We start from the raw sequence: 20,308 nt of genomic DNA, 5'->3' as shown, positions 1-20,308 counted from the left end.
GCAGCCATCACGTGAGAAAGATGAATCGATAGAGTAAGTAAAAACGAGTGTGTGTGTACGTGCGTGTGTTGCAGTGGGACGATGTCGCATCAAGGAAACCATTTTCTTTTTTTTTTTTTTGTGTGTGGCGTCTGCACAGGTGGCGCCGCCGCTTAGACCAAAAAAAAAAAAAAAAATTCAAGACGCTTGTCAGTTAATTTTTCTACATCTTTTTTTTTTCTTAATGTGGGTGGTATCCTTTTGTCGATTTTTTTTTCATCTCCATGTAATATATAACAAGCAAGACCTTGAAGAGCAAAGAAAAAAAAAGATGCTGTTGGATGGATTCGAATATCCTTTTCGGAATGACAAGACCATGCCTCGGGCCTTCATTTTTTTCTTTTTTTTTTTTATCTTTTTGTCTCGTTGTGTTCTGCAGTGGGTTTTGGGTACACAGAACTTAACAGTAGTAGGTAATAGTAGTAGCCCCCGAAAAGTCTGTGTACAACAACAGCCTCTACTGGAAACACATTGTGTTTGTGTGTTTAATTCTTTTCTTTTTTTGGATTTTGAAATAAGAACGTACGTTTCCGACACCATCATAGCCGTCTTTGGAATGTTGCCCGTCTCAGCACACACACAAACATTGGCCCTCCTCAAATCATCTCTGATGGCGTCTGAAAAAAAAAAACAAAAAACGAAGAAGAAAAAATACACATTCCATGACGTCATAGATCTTCTGCACCGTCAAGAAACATTAGATTTTTTTTTTCGTTGGTGAGGGGGAGAATATTTTTTTTTTCTTTTCCCCCCTAAAAACATTTTCTCCCCTCCATTTTTTTGTTGTTGGATGACCCTTGAACTCGCCATCTTGTTCCCCCTTCGAGAGGCATCGAATTACCTTTTATTTTGTGTATAGTCGAGGGGGGTTCATTCACACATTCCAGGATATACTTCTCTTTTGGAAAAAAAGAGGGAGAGAAAGGATCAACGGCCATTTTTGACCCCAGGTATATCCAACAAAAAAAAAAAACTTTCTTTCCCCCCTCGTGTTCCAGAACACAAGAGAAGATCAATATGGAAGAAGGGAGGGTTGGCATGATAAAAAGTTATGACTTTTCTAGTTTTTTTTTTTCTTCTCTTTTAACCCTGGTCAATTTGTTAATAGGTCGTGGGGGTGGAAACCGGAGGTCAAACGCAAAAGAAGGGAAAAAAAAATTAAATGTGTAAATTCTTTTCTTTTCTAGGTATCGATGCAATTAGATTCGAATACAAAAGAACGGCCGATTGTTTTTCTCGCAATGGCCCACAGGAACCGTTGCAAATCGAGTGGCGCTAGCTACATACCCTGGACACGTTTGGGGATATACCTGGTATTTTATCTCTCTTGTTCATGGTTTAGTTTTTTTATTTCTTGCTTTCTTTTTATTATATATATATATATATATATTTTTTTTTAATACAAGAGGAGAGGATGAAAAAAAAAACTAGATTTTTGTCTATACATGTGTGAAGGGGAACGGAGGCGACGAATAGATCGTAGAAAAATAGGAGAGGGGGGACACAAAACGAAGAAACGGAAGAGGGGGATTTCGAAGAGGGTGGATTTTTTTTTTTTAGAATCCTCTACCACACAGCCAAATGCTCTTTTATATTACAATGTGAACCGTTCCTCCTTTTTATCTGATCATCCGTAAAAACAGCACCATTTTATTTTTTTGTTTTTTTACAAAAAAAAAACAATGGCGCCCTTTCGATCAATTTTTTGCGTGAACCGTTTTAATTAACGTCGAAGTGGATTTGGCGAAAATGAACTTTGTCCGCTCTGAAATGATTGATAAAGTTCATTATTTCAAACTTGATTTTCATTGAACTGAAAATGGGAATAACCTGTATAATAATGATAGAGGTAGGAAACACAAAAGTAGCAGAAGAGTAATTGTTTCTGTCAATTTTTCCAGTTCAATTACAGCACGAGGAGGAGAAGGATGAGAAGATTTTTAGGGGAATGGAGGGGGGGGGGGACACAAATCCACTCGAGCGTTGACAAACACTTTGGTATACCCCCCCCCCCCCCTCTTCCGACACATGCGCGCGTATCTAAGCTCTGACTATAATGAAACCGGGCCCCCCCTTCCCCTCCCCTCTTCTAACGGACGGGAGTGTGTAAGACTAGAGGGGAGGGGGAATGAAACAACCGCAACTCGACCCCTCCTTCCTTCCGTATATCCCCATATCCATTCGCACCCCATACATACACATAGTACACACTACACAGTGCCATACTACTGTAATATTTCGTTACAGCTTATGTAGTGGTTGTCCTTCCCCTCTTCACGGCAGTATAGTATTCTATTGTGCACACCCAACCCCTTTTCCGAGGGTTGATTTGATTATCTGGTTCATTCTCTCTCTCTCCCCGCTGTTCTGCTCACGTCAAATAAGATACATGTGGATAGACTTGCTTTTTCAACCGACATTTTCTTCTTTCATCGGCATAGAATAGATAACGAAAGGGGAAAAAAGCACGAGGGAGTTCCCTCGCTAATTGGTTTGAAGAAAAAAACTAACAGCAAACGCCATCTAACGGAAACAATTGACACTAACAGCATTTACGCAACATTTGGTTTTCTTTTATTTGTCGTTTCTTTTTTTTCTTTTACTGCCATCACGTGAACCAAAATAATATAATTATAATAAAATTGAATCCAAAAACGCACAGCAATAAAAAAAAAAAATGAATGTTGGTGGGTATAGGACATTGTGGAAAAAATGGGATGGAAACACCAGAAAAGATTTGGGTAAAGGATTTTTTTTGTGTGTTTATGTTGAATTTTTTTTAATAGACACTCACCACATGAATGCACATATGGTTAAAACAAATCTGAATGGAGAGTGAAGAAAAGAACCACAGAAAAATTCAAATCAAACGAGACGAATTCATCGACACATTAAACTTTGTTTTAAAGGTAGGATTAAGTGTCTCCACATCTCTTGAAATGAAAGAAAACAAAAGAATGAACAAATAATTGAAAAGATTCGTTTACAATGAAAATGGGATTAAACCAAACGAAAACCAAAAAAAAAAGAAATATGGGTATTGTTTAACGAGAATCCTAACTGAAATCAGCCCAAAAAAAACAAACGCAAGTGACACACACACACACGCGCACAAGATATAGAGAGTGAATCCATCTTCGATTCGCACTGATACTCCATTACACAGCTGCACACACTGACGGGATCAAGACAAGACACAAGGAGAGGGGAAAAAAAAAGATGAAAGGGTTTAGAAATGTTTGAAGGATAAAAGGGATTTTAAAAAATCAGGGAAGGGGGGAGTCTTTGATGAGGTACACTGGAAAAGTTTCATCTTTTTTTTTCTTTCCGAAGTAAACCTTTTCCTTCACTCTTGTTCAGCTGCTAGAGGCTTTTCTTTTGTTGAAATCTCCTTTTATCGGGTAGGAAGTTCAAGGAACTGCAATTTTCTTTTTGTATTATTAGGGTGGAGAGCATGGATTGCCGATTTCCAGCACTTTGATTTGGCCAACGTATTTTCAAGTGGCCTAGTTCGTCGTTCAAGAGGGGACAATAACAAGATAACGAAATGACAAAAAAAAAAGAGGAGTTGGGGGTCGTTTTCACTGCGACGAATACACGTATAAAGGTAAAGATTTCCGGTGGGTTCCACTTGTTTCCACCTGGCGGCCTCTCACACTCAATATTAGTCAAATCGACACAGAAAGTACTGTATATATATATACGTATATATATGTATGACGGAGGGTTGAAATTTCTTCTCACTGAAAATTGTTGATAACTTAAAAAGAAAAATAATGGCTTATCTTTTTCTATCTTTCTTCTCTTCAGCTTGTCATTGTTCTCTTCGAAATACGCTTGGTCAGATTCTAGTAGATGACTTCGTAGACGGTGGCCTTTTTGTCGCCAGAACCCGTCACGATGTACTTGTCATCTGAAGAAATGTCACAACTCAACACTGACGACGACTCCTTCGACTGGAAAATAAATAACACGAATATATTACAAACATGGTTAGTGTTTTTTGAATGGAGCGGGAAAATAAATTTACCTGGAAGATGGACGCGCCATAGGGGGTCCGCCAAGCATTAAGAAGATTATCTTTGCCAGTCGACACAAACCACTTGCCAGTAGCGGCAAATTTCAGCGAAAGGACACACGATTCGTGCAAGTGAAGTTGGTACTTGTCCGGCTTTAACGTGTGCAGCACCTAAAGGCAAAAGGGCAAAGAAAATCATTGATTACTCATCCAACTCGTAAATTGTGCCAATACATCACAATTTATTAATTGCGTTCGTTGTTACCTCGACAGTTGAACTCTCCAATCCAACGGCAAGCCAATCTCCAGCTGGACAATAACCCAACGAAAATATTTGCGAGGCAAAGTCGTGCTGGGCCAACTGCCGGCCCTCACGCAGATCCCACGATCGCACCGTGTGGTCGAGTCCACCCGTCCACAGCCGAGTACCGTCGGCGCTCATGTCGATACAAGAGGCGCCGTCCGTGTGTCCCTGGAACTGTCGCACCAACGTCTGATTGTGCAAATCCCAAACGGCGATGTTTCCGTCGGAACAGCAACTGAAGCAAACCTGCAATTGGCAACATCACAAACAAAAAAACAACAAAACAAAGCGATTAATGATCCATTAAATAAAACGAGAGTAAAATGAATGAGAATACCTTGCTATCGGGACTGATGGCCAAAGCGTAGCAGGCCGGCGCCGAAGAGGTCAATTCGGCCTTGATGCGAGGAGTTGGGGCGGCCAAATCCCAAATCGAGAGTGTACTGGCTTCTCCGCCCACAATCAGTGTCCGACCATCGGGCAACAGTTTGACACTGCGAATGTAATTGTCTCTCTGCAAGCAGTCCAGCTGCGAAACAGGGATGGGATTTTTACTGCTGCTGCTATTGCTGCTGCCTCCACTGCCAAAAAACTGGCTAATGTCCCAGACTTTGACGCATCCTTTACCGCCGGTGTAAACATATTTCGTGGGAGAAGAGATGGTCACTGCACACACTACTTCTCCGTGAGGAAGTGTACTCAGCGGTCGAGCAGCCCGGGGAATACCCGGCCCGACTAGAGCATCAGGGGGGAACGGGACTGGTTGGACGACTCCATCTCCACCGACATGGAACGAGTAAGCCGGTTTGCCGCCTGGTAGCGAGCCGAGGCCGTTAGAGTTCAGCGCAGCACCTCTCGACTGAGAATGAGCATCGTAACCCGGAGGGCGAGGATATCCGGCTAAGCTATTATGGACAGGCATAAAGCCGACAGAACCCGGTTCCGGCAACCTCGGGATCGGTTGCCCCGGTAGACCCATTCCGGGTGGATAGGGACCATAGGGACCAGGAAGAGTAGGGCCACCAGCTCCTGGCCGTTGTAGCGAACCCATCAATGGGTTAGCAACGGCACCTGGCGGAAGCGCCGGAGTAGAAGTCGATGTCGGCGTTCCTCCTTTCGACGTTGGCGTCGTCGGCTTCTCCATTTGCTCTTTAGTTTTGAGTGAGGGCGTCGAGCGAGCGGACGAAGATCCTGAATGTGACGGTGGACGTTCGGCTCTCTCCAATTTGGCGCTTCCGACAAGTCCCATTCCGACCAGGCCGTGGCCTCCTCGCTCTCCATTCTCTCGGAGGTCTCCGCCACCTCTGTGCTCGCCGTTGGCCACAGGTGAATTGGGATCCTCATTGGCGACGTCCACCACCAAATCGGGATCGCTCTTCTCCCCGTCGCTGTCGGCTGCCCGTTCTTCCTTGCGCCGTTTCGACTCGAGATCGCTGATGAATCCGCCAGGTGAGCGAGTTCGCATGTGTTTGTCCAGCCTTTCGGCGGCGGCGGATGAGGACGGCGAGGCGGCCACCCGATCGCGATGTCTGTCCTCGCTGCTCATCGAACTGCCGCTCACTTTCACATGCTCCTCACGGTGGTCTCTTTCGCGATCTCTTTCTCTTTCCCTCTCGCGTTCACGATCACGTTCTCGCTCTCTCTCACGATCACGATCGCGTTCCATTCGTTCACGTTCTCGATCGCGCTCTCTGTGTTCCCGATCGCCACGGCTGCCGGACGATGGAGCCGACGTGGATGGCGGACCGGTTGGTGTACCCGGTACGCCACCCAGACCTCCCGCTCCGCCCATTTCAGCGGCTTTCAGGAGTGGGTGCAATCCGCCGAGAGCTCCAAGTCCAGCAGCATTAGCTCCGCCCGCTCCGGGAGGTAGGCCGCCAGGTGGTCCACCGCCTCCACCACCGGCTAACGCCCCAAACGTCAACAATCCTCCCGCCACTCCCGGTGGCAATCCAGGCAATCCAGCTAATCCTGGATGTCCAGCTCCCAGTGGCAATCCAGCTCCATGAGGAAGTTGCTGTGCGTGCATCTGTTGCTATTGGGGACGCAACGAAGCAACACACAAATAAAAAAAATTATGTCAATAGATTAATATAACAAGCCATCATCACGATTTCATAACGAAGACGGACAAACAATATCTACAGGACCGGGATGATCCATCAAGAGACAAAGGGGTGAAAAAAAAAATGATAAGCAAGACACATCGAAAAAGACAATAAACAAGATAAAGCAACGAACGTGACAGATTCCAGCCCTCCTCCCCCACCCTTTAAACTCCCGATGGACAACTAGGACGATGAGAGCAGACGCGATATGCCACCACCGGACATACAGAAAGAAATATAGTGAGTAAAAAGAGAGGGGAAGCGAAAACAAGACTAGGGGTGAGATTAATGACGACGAGTGACAACTTGGACAATGAAAAATCAATGCAAGGAGCGCCAACAACGTAAATAATTCATTCGCTGCATTGAGCAAAGAACACACACACACCCGTCCAATTGGGATCCCCCCTTCTTTTTTGGCCGGTGTGTCACGACGTATGTCTTCCCCGCACAACCATGCTCGGTTATGTCGAGCATACAACAAGCACAAAATTTCGTGCAGGACTTTCATTGAAAATCGATTTCGGGTGAGAGCGAAAAGAATACGATCCTTTACGTCAACAACACCAAAGGGAAACAAGAGGGGGAGCCAAGAAAAAAAAAATCTATTTGGACAAAACACACACACGGACTATTCGGCATGCACGCGATAATCTCCGCGAGAGAAACAAGCGAACCACCAAAGTCAAATGCAATTGGAATATAAAAAAAAAATTGAGAGGGGGGAAAAACATTTAAAAAATAGGAGCAAGAGATTGAGAGATGTTTTTACTAACCAGCAGCTGCTGCAGGCCGGCCTGCTGCTGTTGCTGCGCATTGTGTATGTGTGTCAATACCCCCCGAGTGAGAGAAAGAAATGAACAAGAGAAAAAAAAAAAAAGGAAGAACAGGAGAATCAAATACCCGCAAAATAAAAAAAAAAAGGAGCCTAACTTAACCGCTTGAATAATGATTAAAATTTATGAATGAAAATATGAATTAAAATTGAAAATTATTCTTTATTTTACCCCGATTATAGCGTTGAGTTCGGTCATTGTGACTTGTTTGGCGCGTTCAACCGCTGTGGCCACTTGCTGTTGATGCTATACGTTAAAGAGCAGATACAAAAAGAAATAAAAATCATTATTTGTCTGTGCACAGCGGAAAATTAATATGTTTTCTTATGTTTTGGTTTTTCATACCTCGGCTGAAAGAAAGGGCAAAACTTGGGCTATGATGGCGTTGAGCCGCTTGGCAATCTCCGTCTAGAGTAAAAGAAGAAGAAAAAAAAAAGATTCAATCAAGAACGGGCATGAAGCCTCAATAACGCAAACAAATAGATAAACACGCCGAGACGCTCGGAGTAGGGAAAAAAAAAGAGAAAAGGCGTCAGCCATCTGCGGGAGAGGCCCCCAAAATGGGGGGGGGGAGGCAAACAACTTGGCGGATGATACACTTCGGCGAGATGAGAAGAGGGCGTCGTTGGGGGGTGGCAGCTGGAGGGTGACGGGGTGGAATGACAACAATCAGAACTGTGCTCGGGTTAGGCACTGGGAGGGTGGGAGCAATCCAATAGAAAGCAGTGAGCCTTCAATAAGCGATCCATCTCGACGAGTTAAGGGAAAGGAGCAGAGAAGTGGGGAAACTCGATGGAGGAGGTGGGGGTAGGCGGCGTCGGCGGCGTCGAAGGAGGGGAAAAATCAATGCAGCATCATTCCCCACCCGCAAGCGACACCCGACATGGATCCACCTCCTATTGCGCGTGCAGGTCACAACTGACACGCGACGGTGTTACAATCACGACGACGACGCCGCCGCACCTCCTTCCGCACAACACGGAAAAGCCCGTATTTGTTGTTTTCTATTTCGTTTGCCTCTCCTTTTGTCATACTGTGGGGGATGGGGAGTTTCTTATTACCTGTTTGTGCATCTCGACGTTGAGGCCGTAGGACATTTCGTAGTACTGAATCAAAGAAAAATTTTGAATTTAAACATTAGCTGAGATTTTTTAAAAAATAAACGTGAATACCATGACGTAATGACGTTGCATTTCTGTCTTTTCCGAAGCAAGTTTCTCGCACTCCAATTTCAGGCTAAAATATCAAAACGAAATAAACGGACGATGATTATTCATTTGTAATTAAATATGCATTTGGCACCCATTTTTTCGGGGGGGTACACTTGAGGTTGATAAACGAGACCCATCCGCCTTTAAGTTCCCTCCCCTTTTTTTTTCTCTCGTTGAATTAGTTTCTCTCTTAACTTCCGGACAGTTTTTTTAAAGAGGAGAGGGGGAGAGTAAAGAGGAAGGAAGTTAATCAAGTGAGGGGAATTTGATTTTCAGGCCGGAAAAGATGGCTGGAAAGACTCGCCTGTGATACTGAGCTTGGAGGAAATTGAATTCCTCTTTGATGCGATCACACGTGTCGGCCACGGTGAATTTCAGCTGACCCGGCGGTGGCGGCGGACCCTGCTAACGCACAAAATAAAAATCGATATCACAATCAAGCAATAACAAAAAGAGATGATTCACATTTGAAGGGGAAAAAAAAACACATAAATATGAAAAAAGAAATACCGCCGAGGGATGCCGCGCTGGTGCCGGATACATTTTCTTCTTTTTGCTGCCCAACTTGACGGTGTAAAAATAACTGCGTCGTCAAACAACAAGTCAAAAAAAAAAAAAAAAAAAAAAAAAATCCACACCAACAACCGTTTTCTTTCTGTTCCACCTTCTGCTGCTTTTTTTTCAAGTCTACGTCGTTGTGTGCATTCAAAATGTGTAATTGGTCCGACACGTTCAAAAGACAGAAAGGAGGCAGGAGCGGATCATTGGCGTCAGGTTAATCGGTTGTTGGGCTGATGACGAAATTTGTCACAATTTCAACCCCCACCGAACCGTAACTCGGCGTGTTGATGAGCAACTATCACGAGACGAACGTTTCTCTCGGCTCATGTCCGCGTGCAAACACCACACACAGGCGCAACACACAAACAACCACGACACGACTTCACGACACCTTCTCGTTGTTTTTTTTTTAATTCAAAATTTTCACCAACGGCGTAACACTTCTTGAATTGGGCATCAGTCAGGATAAAGAAATTGAAGAGATACGAGACTAGTTAGTACAACACCGGATGGATCTTGAGGCCTGTAGCCACACACTGTTGTTTGGTGGTGTTGAAAAACACGAAGTGTTCTACAAAAGAACGCAAAACGAGGATCAAATGTTTTCACCAACGAACAGCGTTGATGTTGAACAAGACACGAAATTAAAAGGGACTTGTTTTACGTAAACGTTAGCCGGGAACGATCGTTTTAAACGGAGCGTAGAGGGACGCAGCCTAGTGGATTGTACACAGCCAGCGCCATGTTGGTTTTTTTTTTTGTCAAGCGGGCCTTCCCTTTCGCCACACACACACCAGACGGCGTCGTTTCCCCTCCTTTTAGTGTATACGAAGGCGGCAGGGGGATAGGGAGAAATGGTTTTGGGGTTGGGAGAATCATCCCATGATTCCTAGCCGACACCACACCAAGCTTCTCTTTGTTTAAACTCGGAACAAATCACGCATTCAGGGGAAGGGAACTAGCAAGTCATCTAGTGCCCATTTTGACAACTATGAGGTTTTAAAGTCGCATGAGTTTTAAAACAATCAATGAATCGAAGAAGATGCAAACATCCTTGTATTTTCGAACCGAAAAGCGAAAATATTGAAAAATCGAATCAATCAACAAATTTGAGGCCTCTCGATCGTGCCCCTCTAGTGGACTAGTTGATCATCAACTGCAGACACCTAGGAAGCGATTCGGGAACTGGACTGTCGGTGTTCCGAAATTCTCCGTATCGTCAGCAGAAAGTTTTTCTTGTTGCATTGTGTACAGGGTCATACGATTCTCGTGGATGAGCTCTCGAGATCATCACCAACCCAATTGTTGACTAGGTTTTCTCTGCTTGGATTCGTCAAACCGAAAAAGTGAAGGTGAAATATTGTGCAAGTGAACATCCTAGCCCGTTTTACATGGCGTAGTGTCTGGAAACAACGACGTCAATGCCCATATGTGGTGACTTTGAACTCGTATCCCCCAACCAAGGAAACTCGAACGACGACGATCCATGGCGACCGACTGCATTGTGAAACAAAAGAAGATCGCCGAGCTAGAAAATATGGCGTAGAATTTCGCCAACAACAACATTAAAAGCGAAACAAAGAGCTGATTAGTAATAGCCTCATGATGGAATATCACAGCGTGGTATTCAATGCTGCTCGTGATGGTAAACTTCGACGCTTAAAGGTAATGTGACACATTAAAAAAAAACAAAAAACAAATTGATTAGTTTCTCGTGTTTCTTCTCGGAATTCCGTGTATTTTTTGAGCCCTCGATAGCCATCGATTCACATAACTAGAAACTCATCATTGTGTGCATTAGTTAATCATTTGTCTTTTACCATTTCCATAATCCGACGTGACCATCGAATCGTTCTCGACATTTTGCCTCGAGATTTATTTAATAAGTCAATAAAATTTCCACCACAATGATAGGATTTTTTGGAGGCAAAACATTGTATCCCCCATTTCTCAGCCAACAGCTCATAATGCTGTTGGGGAAACTAACGAGGTCGTTTTATAATTTGCGTCCTTGGAAAATATTACAATGTGCGATCCCTATGATCTTCTACAATTAACGTACCAGAAGAAAACAGCGTAGCATTATTTTTGGCACGTCGTAAATATTTCATTTTCGAGCCTTGGTGTAGACACCATAGCCAGCACCATCAGCAATCCACCGAAATTGCTGAATGGCGGAAGGCCTTCAAGGTCAATTACTCCGGAAGATTTCTGTATTATCTCTGCTTTTTGGCAAGACACGTTGTCTTTTGTTTCTTTTTCTACTACTACTACTACTACCACCACTTCAACCGCGCTGTTACCAAGTGCCTGTTTTTTTTTTTTTTCTACCAATAAACCCTTTTCGGCAAAGAAATCCATTTCGCTGGGATACGTAACCTTCGCAGGGGGCCTTCACTTCCTCGCGAGTGAAAGAAAAAGGCTCTTGTATCTAGATCGGGCAGCTCAGTCGTTAGGTGGCAACTCACTCGCCTACATCGAAAAATCAAATAGTTGTAAAAAAAAAAAAACCGAATGGTTACATTTTTTTGTGGGTCGTGAATTAGCACCCCGTTGTGTTGCAAGTATCCGTGATTGTTGCGTAGTAAAAAACACACACACGAAAATATAGAACAGGTTTCCGTTTGCACATCATGGCGGAAGGTGGCTTTAATGTACAAGTGGAAGAGTCGGAGTTTATGAGCATTAACACAGTGGCACCAGAGGAGCAACCGAGATTGCATACCGAGCGATTGGTGTCGAGCCGATCACTTGACAGTGAACGAAAGTTGAGCTTCCCTGAAAGAGGATTCCGACAGCAGCAGCAGCAGCCTCCAGCTGGCATGCGATTAGTGAGAGCGGCTGCGGTGGTAGCCGATCCGTTTGGCGAACACGAGGAAGACGTTGAACAGGAGGAACGGAGGCTCGAAATGGCTGAAGAAGAATTGGTTCAAGCTAGGAATCCACATCCTGTGGCTCCGGTTGCTGGATTTGCCGATAGGCATCATTTAGACGGTGTGGTAAGATGTCAAAATTGTTTTGTTTTTTATTATCGAAACCGGACACGAGATCGTCTCATTTGGACCACGACATTTAAATGTAGCCGCACCGTTGGCCGAAATTTCCCGCGCGTCATTTCACGGCCTTGATAGCATGACCGAGTTTTCTAATCCTGTGTTTTCTTCGCGACCGTCCTTCGTTTCAGTCCAATTTCTGTTAAATTCAGTTGTTTTTTTTTTTGAAAATTCGCTAATGTTTTATACTCACATCGATTTCACGCGTGACCAAAAATGGGTATCCGATCGAAATCTTGCATTTTTTTTTTTTTCGTTTTTGGATGAAACCATTTTCAAAAAAAATCCGGTTGTGTGTGCGATTCGGCGTTTTTACAGTGACGCATAATCTGATTAAATGACTCCTGAAGGCTCTTGTCGTTGTTGCACGACTTTCTACATCCCACATTTGGATTTGCCAAGGCTGTTCGCTATTGTTCCACGACATACGTGTGCACATAATTTTCTCTTGATGGCTGTTATCGATCAATTTCTTGCCCGTTTTCGTTTTACCTTGGCCATTTCTGTCCTCATATTCATGTCTCTATTCGCGATTATTCACATTTTTTTTGCGTTCTATCTTTTTGGCAGGATTTCCTTGATCATCGTGCACGAAACGAAGTGGCCCTTCTTGTTTCGGCAGTGACTAATGGCGCTACGCCCATGCTCATGGCCTGTCGGAATGGCCATTTGGACGTAGTCGAATACCTTGTCGAACGATGTGGCGCCGATATCGAACAGGCTGGCTCAGGTAAAACAAAAACGCATAATCAAGTTTTGAAATAACAAGGAAATGAAATGTCGGTTCTCTAGTGACTTTTGATGGCGAAACGATTGAAGGAGCCCCGCCGTTGTGGGTGGCTGCGGCGGCTGGTCACGTGCACATTGTGCGCTTCCTGGTGCGAGCAGGGGCGTCGGTGAATTGTACCACGAAAACCAATTCAACGCCGTTACGTGCCGCCTGTTTCGACGGTCACTTTGAAATCGTAAAATACCTGATTGATCACGGTGCCGGTAAGTGTGAAAAAAATCAATGATTGAGAAATTACTCGCGTGAAAATAATCGGGGGCTGGCTTCATTCATGCGTGATTAGACATGGAGGTAGCCAACCGACACGGTCACACTTGCTTGATGATTGCTTGCTACAAGGGCCACCTGAAGATAGCCCGCTATCTAATCGAATTGGGTGCCGATGTCAACCGCAAAAGCGTCAAGGGTAATACGGCTCTGCACGATTGCGCCGAATCGGGCTCGTTGGAGATCCTTCAACTTTTGCTGACCAGCGGCGCCAAGATGGTTGTCGACTCTTACGGCATGACGCCTTTGTTGGCGGCGGCCGTTTCGGGCCACACGCACATTGTTGAATACATCGTCCACAATTTGGATACTGTCAGTCGCAAGGAGAAGATCGACGCACTGGAACTTTTGGGCGCCACATTCGTGGACCGCAAACGCGACATGCTCGGCGCCCTCGAATACTGGAAACAAGCCATGCAGATCAGGTAAAAACAACATCACTCGTCTTAGCAGTAGATTCTGGTCGTTAACGGCGGCATTTTTCAAAACCCAATCCATTTCCGTATCAGATACGAGAGCGGCGTGTGTTCGTTGCCGAAACCGCAAGGTCAGTCGCCAATCGCCGCCTTTGAGAACACGCTAGAAGCGACGACCGTCGAACAACTCGAGGAGGCCGTCTCCGATCCAGATGGCATGCGGATGCAAGCCTTGTTGGTTCGCGAAAGGATTTTAGGTATGCAGCTCATTCCTATGTTCATAGCTCGTGAATAAGAGCTTGAAGCATTTAAATATATCAAAACAGGCGCAGCTCATCCGGAGACGTCATACTACATCCGATATCGCGGGGCGGTGTATGCGGACACGGGCAATTTCAACCGATGCATTCGATTGTGGATGTATGCCCTTGAGATGCAACAGTCGATGTTGGAACCGCTCAGCCCCATGACCAATAGCTCGCTTCTTTCATTTGCTGAGCTTTTCAGTTTCATGATGGCCGAACGTGATGCCGAAACGCGCAACAACAATAACGGGCCAGCCGTGCAGAGCAACCGGCAGCCTGATGCGCAGCAGCAGCAACAACCACAACCGCCGGCAGTGGGTCTGATGGCGCCGCAGAGGAGTCCGCCAAACATTCCACCCCTGTCGTTTTCAGACGTCATGGCCGTCTTGAGTCGGGCAGTCCGTGAAATTCGTGCTGGCGCGTTACAGCTGTCTAAAGTGGCGGCTGGCGAACGGGACCTGACGTACTACCATCGAACCCTTGGGATTATTGTCCACCTCATCTTCCTATTGGCCAAGATCCAGCCGCAGTTGAACAGCTCACAGGATCACGCGCTGAGAAAGTCACTTTACGATCTGGTCCGGCTCAATGCCCGCAGTCGCAACGGATACACGTTGCTCCATCTGGCCTGTACGCGAGATAGCACCACACTCAGCCGCTATCCCATCTGCAGTTTCCCTTCCACCGACGTCATCCGACTTTTGCTGGATGTCGGAGCCGATCCGGAATCCATCGATCACGTAATTATTTCTATTAGATTTTTTTATTGAATTCATCACTTCAATTCATTTGTTTTGGTCGTGCAGGACGGCAACACAGCATTGCACATCTTGGCTCAGACCCGGCCGTGTCCGTCATCGGCTGTTAGTTTGGTTCTTCAACGCGGATGTCATCTCGATCAAGTCAATTTGAAAGGCCAATCGTTCGCCCAACTGATGCAGAAAGTCCAGCCGATCCATGAGGTTGTCAACACGCTTCAATTTACAACGCTCAAGTGTCTGTGTGCCCGAGTCATCCGTCAACAGCGATTGCCTTTTAAAGGATTGGTACCGCAGACGCTTCAATCTTTCGTTCTCAAACATTGATCCCGTCTTTAACCCAGCAGCAACAGCTTACGTTGGTAACATCTGTTATTTTTCATTTTCTTCCCGCAGGTGTAAGACACTAACATTTAGGGCCTTCCCTCTTTTGTTTCATTTTTTGGTTGGCTTCCGTTTGGGATCTATACCCCCCCTCCCCTCGACTATTTCTCCCGGTTGTTATTCAGTTTAGATTTTTTTTCTTTACCTCGACGTTTCTAGCGCCTTACTGGCGGCTTGAAACGATGCAACGGCAGTTGGAGTAGGTTTTTTTTTTTGTTTCTGTTGATTTTTTTTTTGTCGATTTGTGTACGCCCTGTCGAATAACTCTTTCGTTATCTCGTTTCGTGCGTGCGCCCTTGCGTGCGGAATTTTTTTTTTCTTGCAAAGGGGGAAGGTTTAATTTAATGCTATACGGTATATACGGGAAGAAAAAAAGAAAAAGAATAAGAGATTCTGATCTTTCTGCAAGTTGAATTATCTTCATAGTTGCTAAGGGGTTACGAATACCTTTGGTTGCCTTTTTGGGAAGGAAATGAATATAATTTTTTTGCGCCGTTTGATACTTCCATCATTCATAGGTTAACGAGAGATCATTTAAAATGAAACATTTTGACGTTCTCGTTGTCAAAGGTCCCCGATGCTTCCCTGCGTCTCGCTACCCCCCCCCCCTTTCTGCTCCGAGTCACAACAAAAGGATTTGGGATGTGATTTGTACATTTGTCTGCTTTTGCTGCAGGACCTGTACCCTGTCGTTGTACATTAGTTTTTTTTCTAGCAATACACTGCATATTACATTGGAATTTCTGAGATAATAAGTTGGATTATCATGAATTTTTGTTAAATGTTTTTGAAAAAAAAAACAACATCGCTAGGTGTGAAATGTTGTAATTCTTTTTCTCTTGAAAAGATTTAAGAAAAATTAAAGGCTGTGGCGGGTTCAGCATTCTCTTCCTGTTCTTGCAAGGTTTCAGGTAGGTTCTTTTCCCTCATCGGCATTGACATGTGACGTTGGAGAGGTGGCCTTTTCTGCCCTCCATACGGGCTCTTTAGAGGGGGAAGTATATTCCTTTTAGCGACCACTGTAAAAGAAAGGGCAATAACAAAATTTAAATTTTTTTCGTGTTTTATCGAGAGATTTTTTTCAAATACCTGCTGCAGGAGGAATTTTTGGAGAATACCTGTTGCGAAATACATAAAAGTTTAGCTACTGTGACGTTTGATTTTTGAAAATTTGTACATACTGATTAAGGACGTGATCTTGCATTTCAGTCGGCATGGAAATCAAAAGACGAGAACGAAACTGTACGTCCATGGCTGGCACGTATCTCAGCTACCAATAGAAAAAAAATATTTGCGAATTTTTGAAAATTAAAATGCTAAGGGATTCCTTGATGTATAATACCAATGGCTCTGTCCCAGCGACTGCGTCGACCATGTCGTCCACAACTTCAGTTATCTTTCTTTCAGGTTTGGCTCGGCTCATATGGAGACTTAGGGATTCCTAAAAACTCAATGTTTACGCCAATGCGTACACTGCTTTCCTTTTTTGATCATGTACCTTAAAATGTTCATAATATTCTTTCCCGTATGACGACTGAACGTCGTCTGAACACTGATCCCAATAATTCTTTAAACTGTTGTACAGTGGCTCCAGCACAGAGATGTTGGTTCTGAATTACATAAAACATAAAGGAAAGAATAAGAATCTTTAATAATGCATTTAAACTTGGCTAGTTTTACTTGTAGAGACTTGGCTCTATACAATGAACACTGATGCCCCATTTCTGCATTTCACGACGCAGTCCATCAGCGAATGCTACAACGGCGAACTTTGACATGGAGTACGGCGTGAATCCTGGAACGGTAACTCGACCTATTTTCAACAAACAAATGGTATTTTCTTTAATATTGTAGAAAATACTAAATTAAATATTTATTACCAGCCATGGAAGCAACACACACAATTCGACCCTGAGATTCTCTCAGCAATGGTAGAAAAGCTTTCGTTACACGAACTGTTCCTACTGTGTTAACTTCCAGCATCTTTCATTATGTTTACAATTATATTAATTCATGATTTTCTTCGACTGATTTTTGTTTTGGGTCGTGTACTTTTTCGAAGATGTTGATGGGACACCACTCTATCTCAGACGAACAGGCAACACCGGCATTGTTCACCACGGCCCATAATTCTGATGAGCAAACAAGTAATTTCAGTGATTAAACTAACTCGATCACTTCACACGTTTTAATGTTACGACTTACTTCTGTCTTCTAAGGTGGAAGCAACCAGGTGAGTGGCGGCAAAAACCTGATCATTTTTTGTGACATCTAGCGGGATCAGGTGCAGCCGACTAGAACACTTTGCCTTGAGTTCTTGGGCGCCTTCCCCGCGCACGTCGAGACAACCCGCGTAAACTTTGAACCCAATACCATCTAATTTGATTGCAAGTGCATTACCAAATCCAGAGTCACAACCTGAGTCAAGCCATTTCACAGATAAGTAAGTTTTGAAATTGGGGCCGTAAACAAGCATGTTGCTGATAGAGCCATAATGTGTTAGATTACATACCTGTGATCACTACAGCTTTGTCATTGGTGTTGTCAATCAATCGTCTGGGTAGATTGTAGTAAATCAATTTTGTCATTAAATCACTGAGATGGAAAGCAACATATAAGATGCCAAAAATGCCCAATATCTTTATGCTAATGAACTCGTACCTGCAAGGGAGAACATAACTAGTTACAAGTACGAAAAACATGTGAATAGTGAATGAATGTTTACATAGCAGCACAGAATGCAGCTCCAATTAAACTCATTACGACGTTTCTTCTCTTGGATAAGGTTTGAAGCAGGAACGTATCCACCATTTTTGAACCTTTGGGGGCCACAGTTCGTCTACGATTACGAAGTTTTAACAAATACCTAGAACTGGTAACAGAAATTGTTGATTCATGCTGACGAGTGTTACCTATTACCGGAAAGCACGTACTGCCGAAGGCCTTTTTTTGGCTTATTGTGTGCAATGAAAATTCACATCCACCAAAGAAAAAAATAGTTGTAAACAAACAAATGAGACCTTCAACAGAGATGATGGCGCTGTCTGCATGGATTTTAAAATCTTTTGAACATGCCAAAGGGCAACTAGAAATAATAATGTAGAATATTTTAAACTATTTTTCTTACTGTTTCGTGCAAAATGTCGTACGCCAAAAGCCACAACTATACTGAAAGTATTAATGGCGAGAAAAACTTTTGGCGCCTGATTATGTAGAGTTATAAATATGCTGACTGTTATCTCTCTGTTATTTTCTTTTTATCGCCGTTTAGACACAAAACATAACAACACGAGGACTGCAAATGACTAAAGGAACCATAAAATGTATTTGAAGAAATTTTTCTTGGCTGAGAGAACATGGGTTAAAGTCCGTGTGGTAGGCGGAAACGTCCGGAGTAACTACAAGTATAAGATACGTAATCTCAGCCTGTGATTTTTTTTATTTTCCACTTGCCATTAACCACAAAAAAAAAAAAAATTAAGTAGTTTTTCAGCCTTCACAGTTATGTAACCGCAACCTTTGAGACCACTCCCTTAAAAGACAATCATAATACCCTTCTAACATGTGAAAGCCGTTTTTCTTCAACAAGGTCAGTAAATATCCGATTAACTAAAATGAATTACAGCACAGATTCCGTAATATGAACTTTGTCCAATGTGCTTTAAGGTAGTAAAAATGAACCAAATAACCTGAGACAACATCAATTTTTCATTCTAACATATCATACAAGGATGGCAACAACATATATTTGAGGAATGCTAAGGTAAAACAAATAATAATTAAATCAAATTCATGGTTTCCGACGCTGACTATGGAATTTCTTTTAATATTTTTAAACCTTCAGATCTGCTTCTCAAAAACCGAGATTTAGTCTTGAGAAAAGAAGAAAAACCTATGAAAAAAAATCTCAATGACACAAGATAATTGTTTATCAGATTCATATGTCGCTATGCGGATATGCTAGCTTCATTTCCTTGGGCGAAATGTGCCGCTCTCGCTCACGATATCCTTGCGTCGCGGCGATAACACCAAGCCAAAAATAAAAAGCCAAAGCTGCACAGGAAGTAAAAATCGATGAAATAAACAAAACAAAGAAAGCAAGACCGTTTTTATCATCGTAAGGCAAATTTACCTATCACGATAAGCATGAAGATGCAAATGAGTATTGAAGTACCGTCTGTAAAAGAAAATTATATCAAATTTTGTGCTAATGGGTAACATCATTTCGCTAGGTATTACAATCCATTTGCTTCTTGCTGACGAGGATTGAGAAACACCAGACTAAGAAAACGAATGCTGCGAAAAACAGGGCCTGTCTGACAACTTCGCCAACTGTCCACAACATGAGCATACGCCAAGATTCCTACGTGCGAAAACGATTGGAAAGTTTGAATCTGCAACCAAAACGTAACACATGAATGGACAATACTGACCTTCACCGCGCCAATGAACAGGAGCAGACACAGTAAAAAATAGAGTGAATTGAGTACAATACTCGCAATTATCACGTTACGCATGGCTGCAAAACCAACAATGGAACACAGTTTATTACATGGTACGTGCATTTATTGGGTTAATAGTTTTTACCCGTCGCACCCGGCGTTTCACTCGTAATATTTGAGGTTGACAGGTCGTTGGCGGGCCCGTCACGTACGATGGAATCCAATAACGGTATAAAATTTTTATTGAAGTAAGCCAGTAGAAAACTCAGCCCAAGCAAAACAAACCCAGTGAAAAGCTAGTAAATAAAATGAATAAGTTAAACGTATACCATCATCTAAAATGAAATCTTTGTTTACCATGTATAGGGTGGCGATTAACAAACTACCTGTACGCGGACTGCAACAGCAGCACGATCGCATTACGACCATTTTCCTTTGAATAAATTTCAATCAAATGACCGTCCAACTGATACCTACAAAGCTGTGCGGCGAAATGCGTATTACGTAGTTTGGTAAGGTACATAAGACTGCTGTAGCAGGCAAGTGACATATGATCGATGGCATAAGGTAAGGATATTTATAGACACTAAATATTTGCGTGCGAAAACTTGCCGAAGCGAGTTCATTAATATGCTTCTATGATAGCAATTTATGTTTTTTTTTCTTCTTTTTACATCAGCATATACGCTAGAGAAGGTGTTAGCAGCAAACGTCACATTTAGTTACGGTGAGTCCTCTTGTCAAAGCTTTCAATCATTCAATGAATTTCTTCATTCGATTTTCCATATGTATCGACCACAGGTCACCATAAAACTG

General features: G+C 43.4%; 3 protein-coding genes and 1 long non-coding RNA gene across 9 annotated transcripts; 2 read left to right on the top strand and 2 right to left on the bottom strand.

Annotated features, from left to right (window-relative positions):
- Nucleotides 1-2,590: 2,590 nt before the first annotated feature.
- On the bottom strand, nucleotides 2,591-9,947 carry LOC130686903 (transducin-like enhancer protein 4). 5 transcript variants are annotated; one of them, XM_059497586.1, is made up of 11 exons: nucleotides 9,027-9,947; nucleotides 8,821-8,921; nucleotides 8,478-8,541; nucleotides 8,367-8,411; nucleotides 7,651-7,713; nucleotides 7,477-7,551; nucleotides 7,246-7,272; nucleotides 4,699-6,396; nucleotides 4,323-4,607; nucleotides 4,070-4,228; nucleotides 2,591-3,995 (listed from the first exon to the last, which is right to left on the bottom strand). In XM_059497586.1, exons 1-11 carry the CDS (start codon nucleotides 9,057-9,059, stop codon nucleotides 3,888-3,890), a joined length of 2,658 nt encoding a protein of 885 aa, XP_059353569.1. In that variant the 5' UTR covers nucleotides 9,060-9,947; the 3' UTR covers nucleotides 2,591-3,887. The 5 variants fall into 5 exon arrangements, with proteins under 5 accessions (XP_059353569.1, XP_057366040.1, XP_059353568.1 ...); XM_057510057.2 differs by having other exon boundaries at nucleotides 7,246-7,278; nucleotides 9,027-9,946; XM_059497585.1 differs by having other exon boundaries at nucleotides 7,246-7,278; nucleotides 8,821-8,918; nucleotides 9,027-9,945.
- A 339-nt stretch (nucleotides 9,948-10,286) lies between these two features.
- LOC130687012 (protein fem-1 homolog A-like) lies at nucleotides 10,287-15,790 on the top strand. 2 transcript variants are annotated; one of them, XM_057510173.2, is made up of 7 exons: nucleotides 10,287-10,742; nucleotides 12,701-12,860; nucleotides 12,923-13,123; nucleotides 13,204-13,612; nucleotides 13,697-13,860; nucleotides 13,930-14,648; nucleotides 14,715-15,790. In XM_057510173.2, exons 1-7 carry the CDS (start codon nucleotides 10,680-10,682, stop codon nucleotides 14,991-14,993), a joined length of 1,995 nt encoding a protein of 664 aa, XP_057366156.1. In that variant the 5' UTR covers nucleotides 10,287-10,679; the 3' UTR covers nucleotides 14,994-15,790. The 2 variants fall into 2 exon arrangements, with proteins under 2 accessions (XP_057366156.1, XP_057366155.1); XM_057510172.2 differs by lacking the exon at nucleotides 10,287-10,742 and adding an exon at nucleotides 11,522-12,076.
- A 69-nt stretch (nucleotides 15,791-15,859) lies between these two features.
- Nucleotides 15,860-18,308, bottom strand: LOC130687016 (short-chain dehydrogenase/reductase family 9C member 7-like). The gene is made up of 13 exons (XM_057510177.2): nucleotides 18,178-18,308; nucleotides 17,963-18,112; nucleotides 17,776-17,889; nucleotides 17,563-17,711; nucleotides 17,256-17,468; nucleotides 17,103-17,182; nucleotides 16,931-17,033; nucleotides 16,731-16,863; nucleotides 16,549-16,660; nucleotides 16,393-16,491; nucleotides 16,232-16,320; nucleotides 16,140-16,168; nucleotides 15,860-16,069 (listed from the first exon to the last, which is right to left on the bottom strand). The coding sequence occupies exons 3-13, from the start codon at nucleotides 17,859-17,861 to the stop codon at nucleotides 15,900-15,902; spliced, it is 1,263 nt and encodes a 420-aa protein (XP_057366160.1). The 5' UTR covers nucleotides 17,862-17,889; nucleotides 17,963-18,112; nucleotides 18,178-18,308; the 3' UTR covers nucleotides 15,860-15,899.
- A 782-nt stretch (nucleotides 18,309-19,090) lies between these two features.
- On the top strand, nucleotides 19,091-20,220 carry LOC130687022 (uncharacterized). Its single transcript, XR_009000010.2, has 4 exons — nucleotides 19,091-19,220; nucleotides 19,283-19,791; nucleotides 19,859-20,059; nucleotides 20,172-20,220. It is a non-coding gene; the product is annotated as an uncharacterized LOC130687022 (long non-coding RNA).
- Nucleotides 20,221-20,308: the final 88 nt, after the last annotated feature.

This window comes from Daphnia carinata, chromosome 2 (assembly GCF_022539665.2).
Source record: "Daphnia carinata strain CSIRO-1 chromosome 2, CSIRO_AGI_Dcar_HiC_V3, whole genome shotgun sequence".
Taxonomy (NCBI): domain Eukaryota; kingdom Metazoa; phylum Arthropoda; class Branchiopoda; order Diplostraca; family Daphniidae; genus Daphnia; species Daphnia carinata.
Note: the sequence above shows the minus strand (reverse complement) of the source record. Positions and strands in the feature narration are given on the sequence as shown.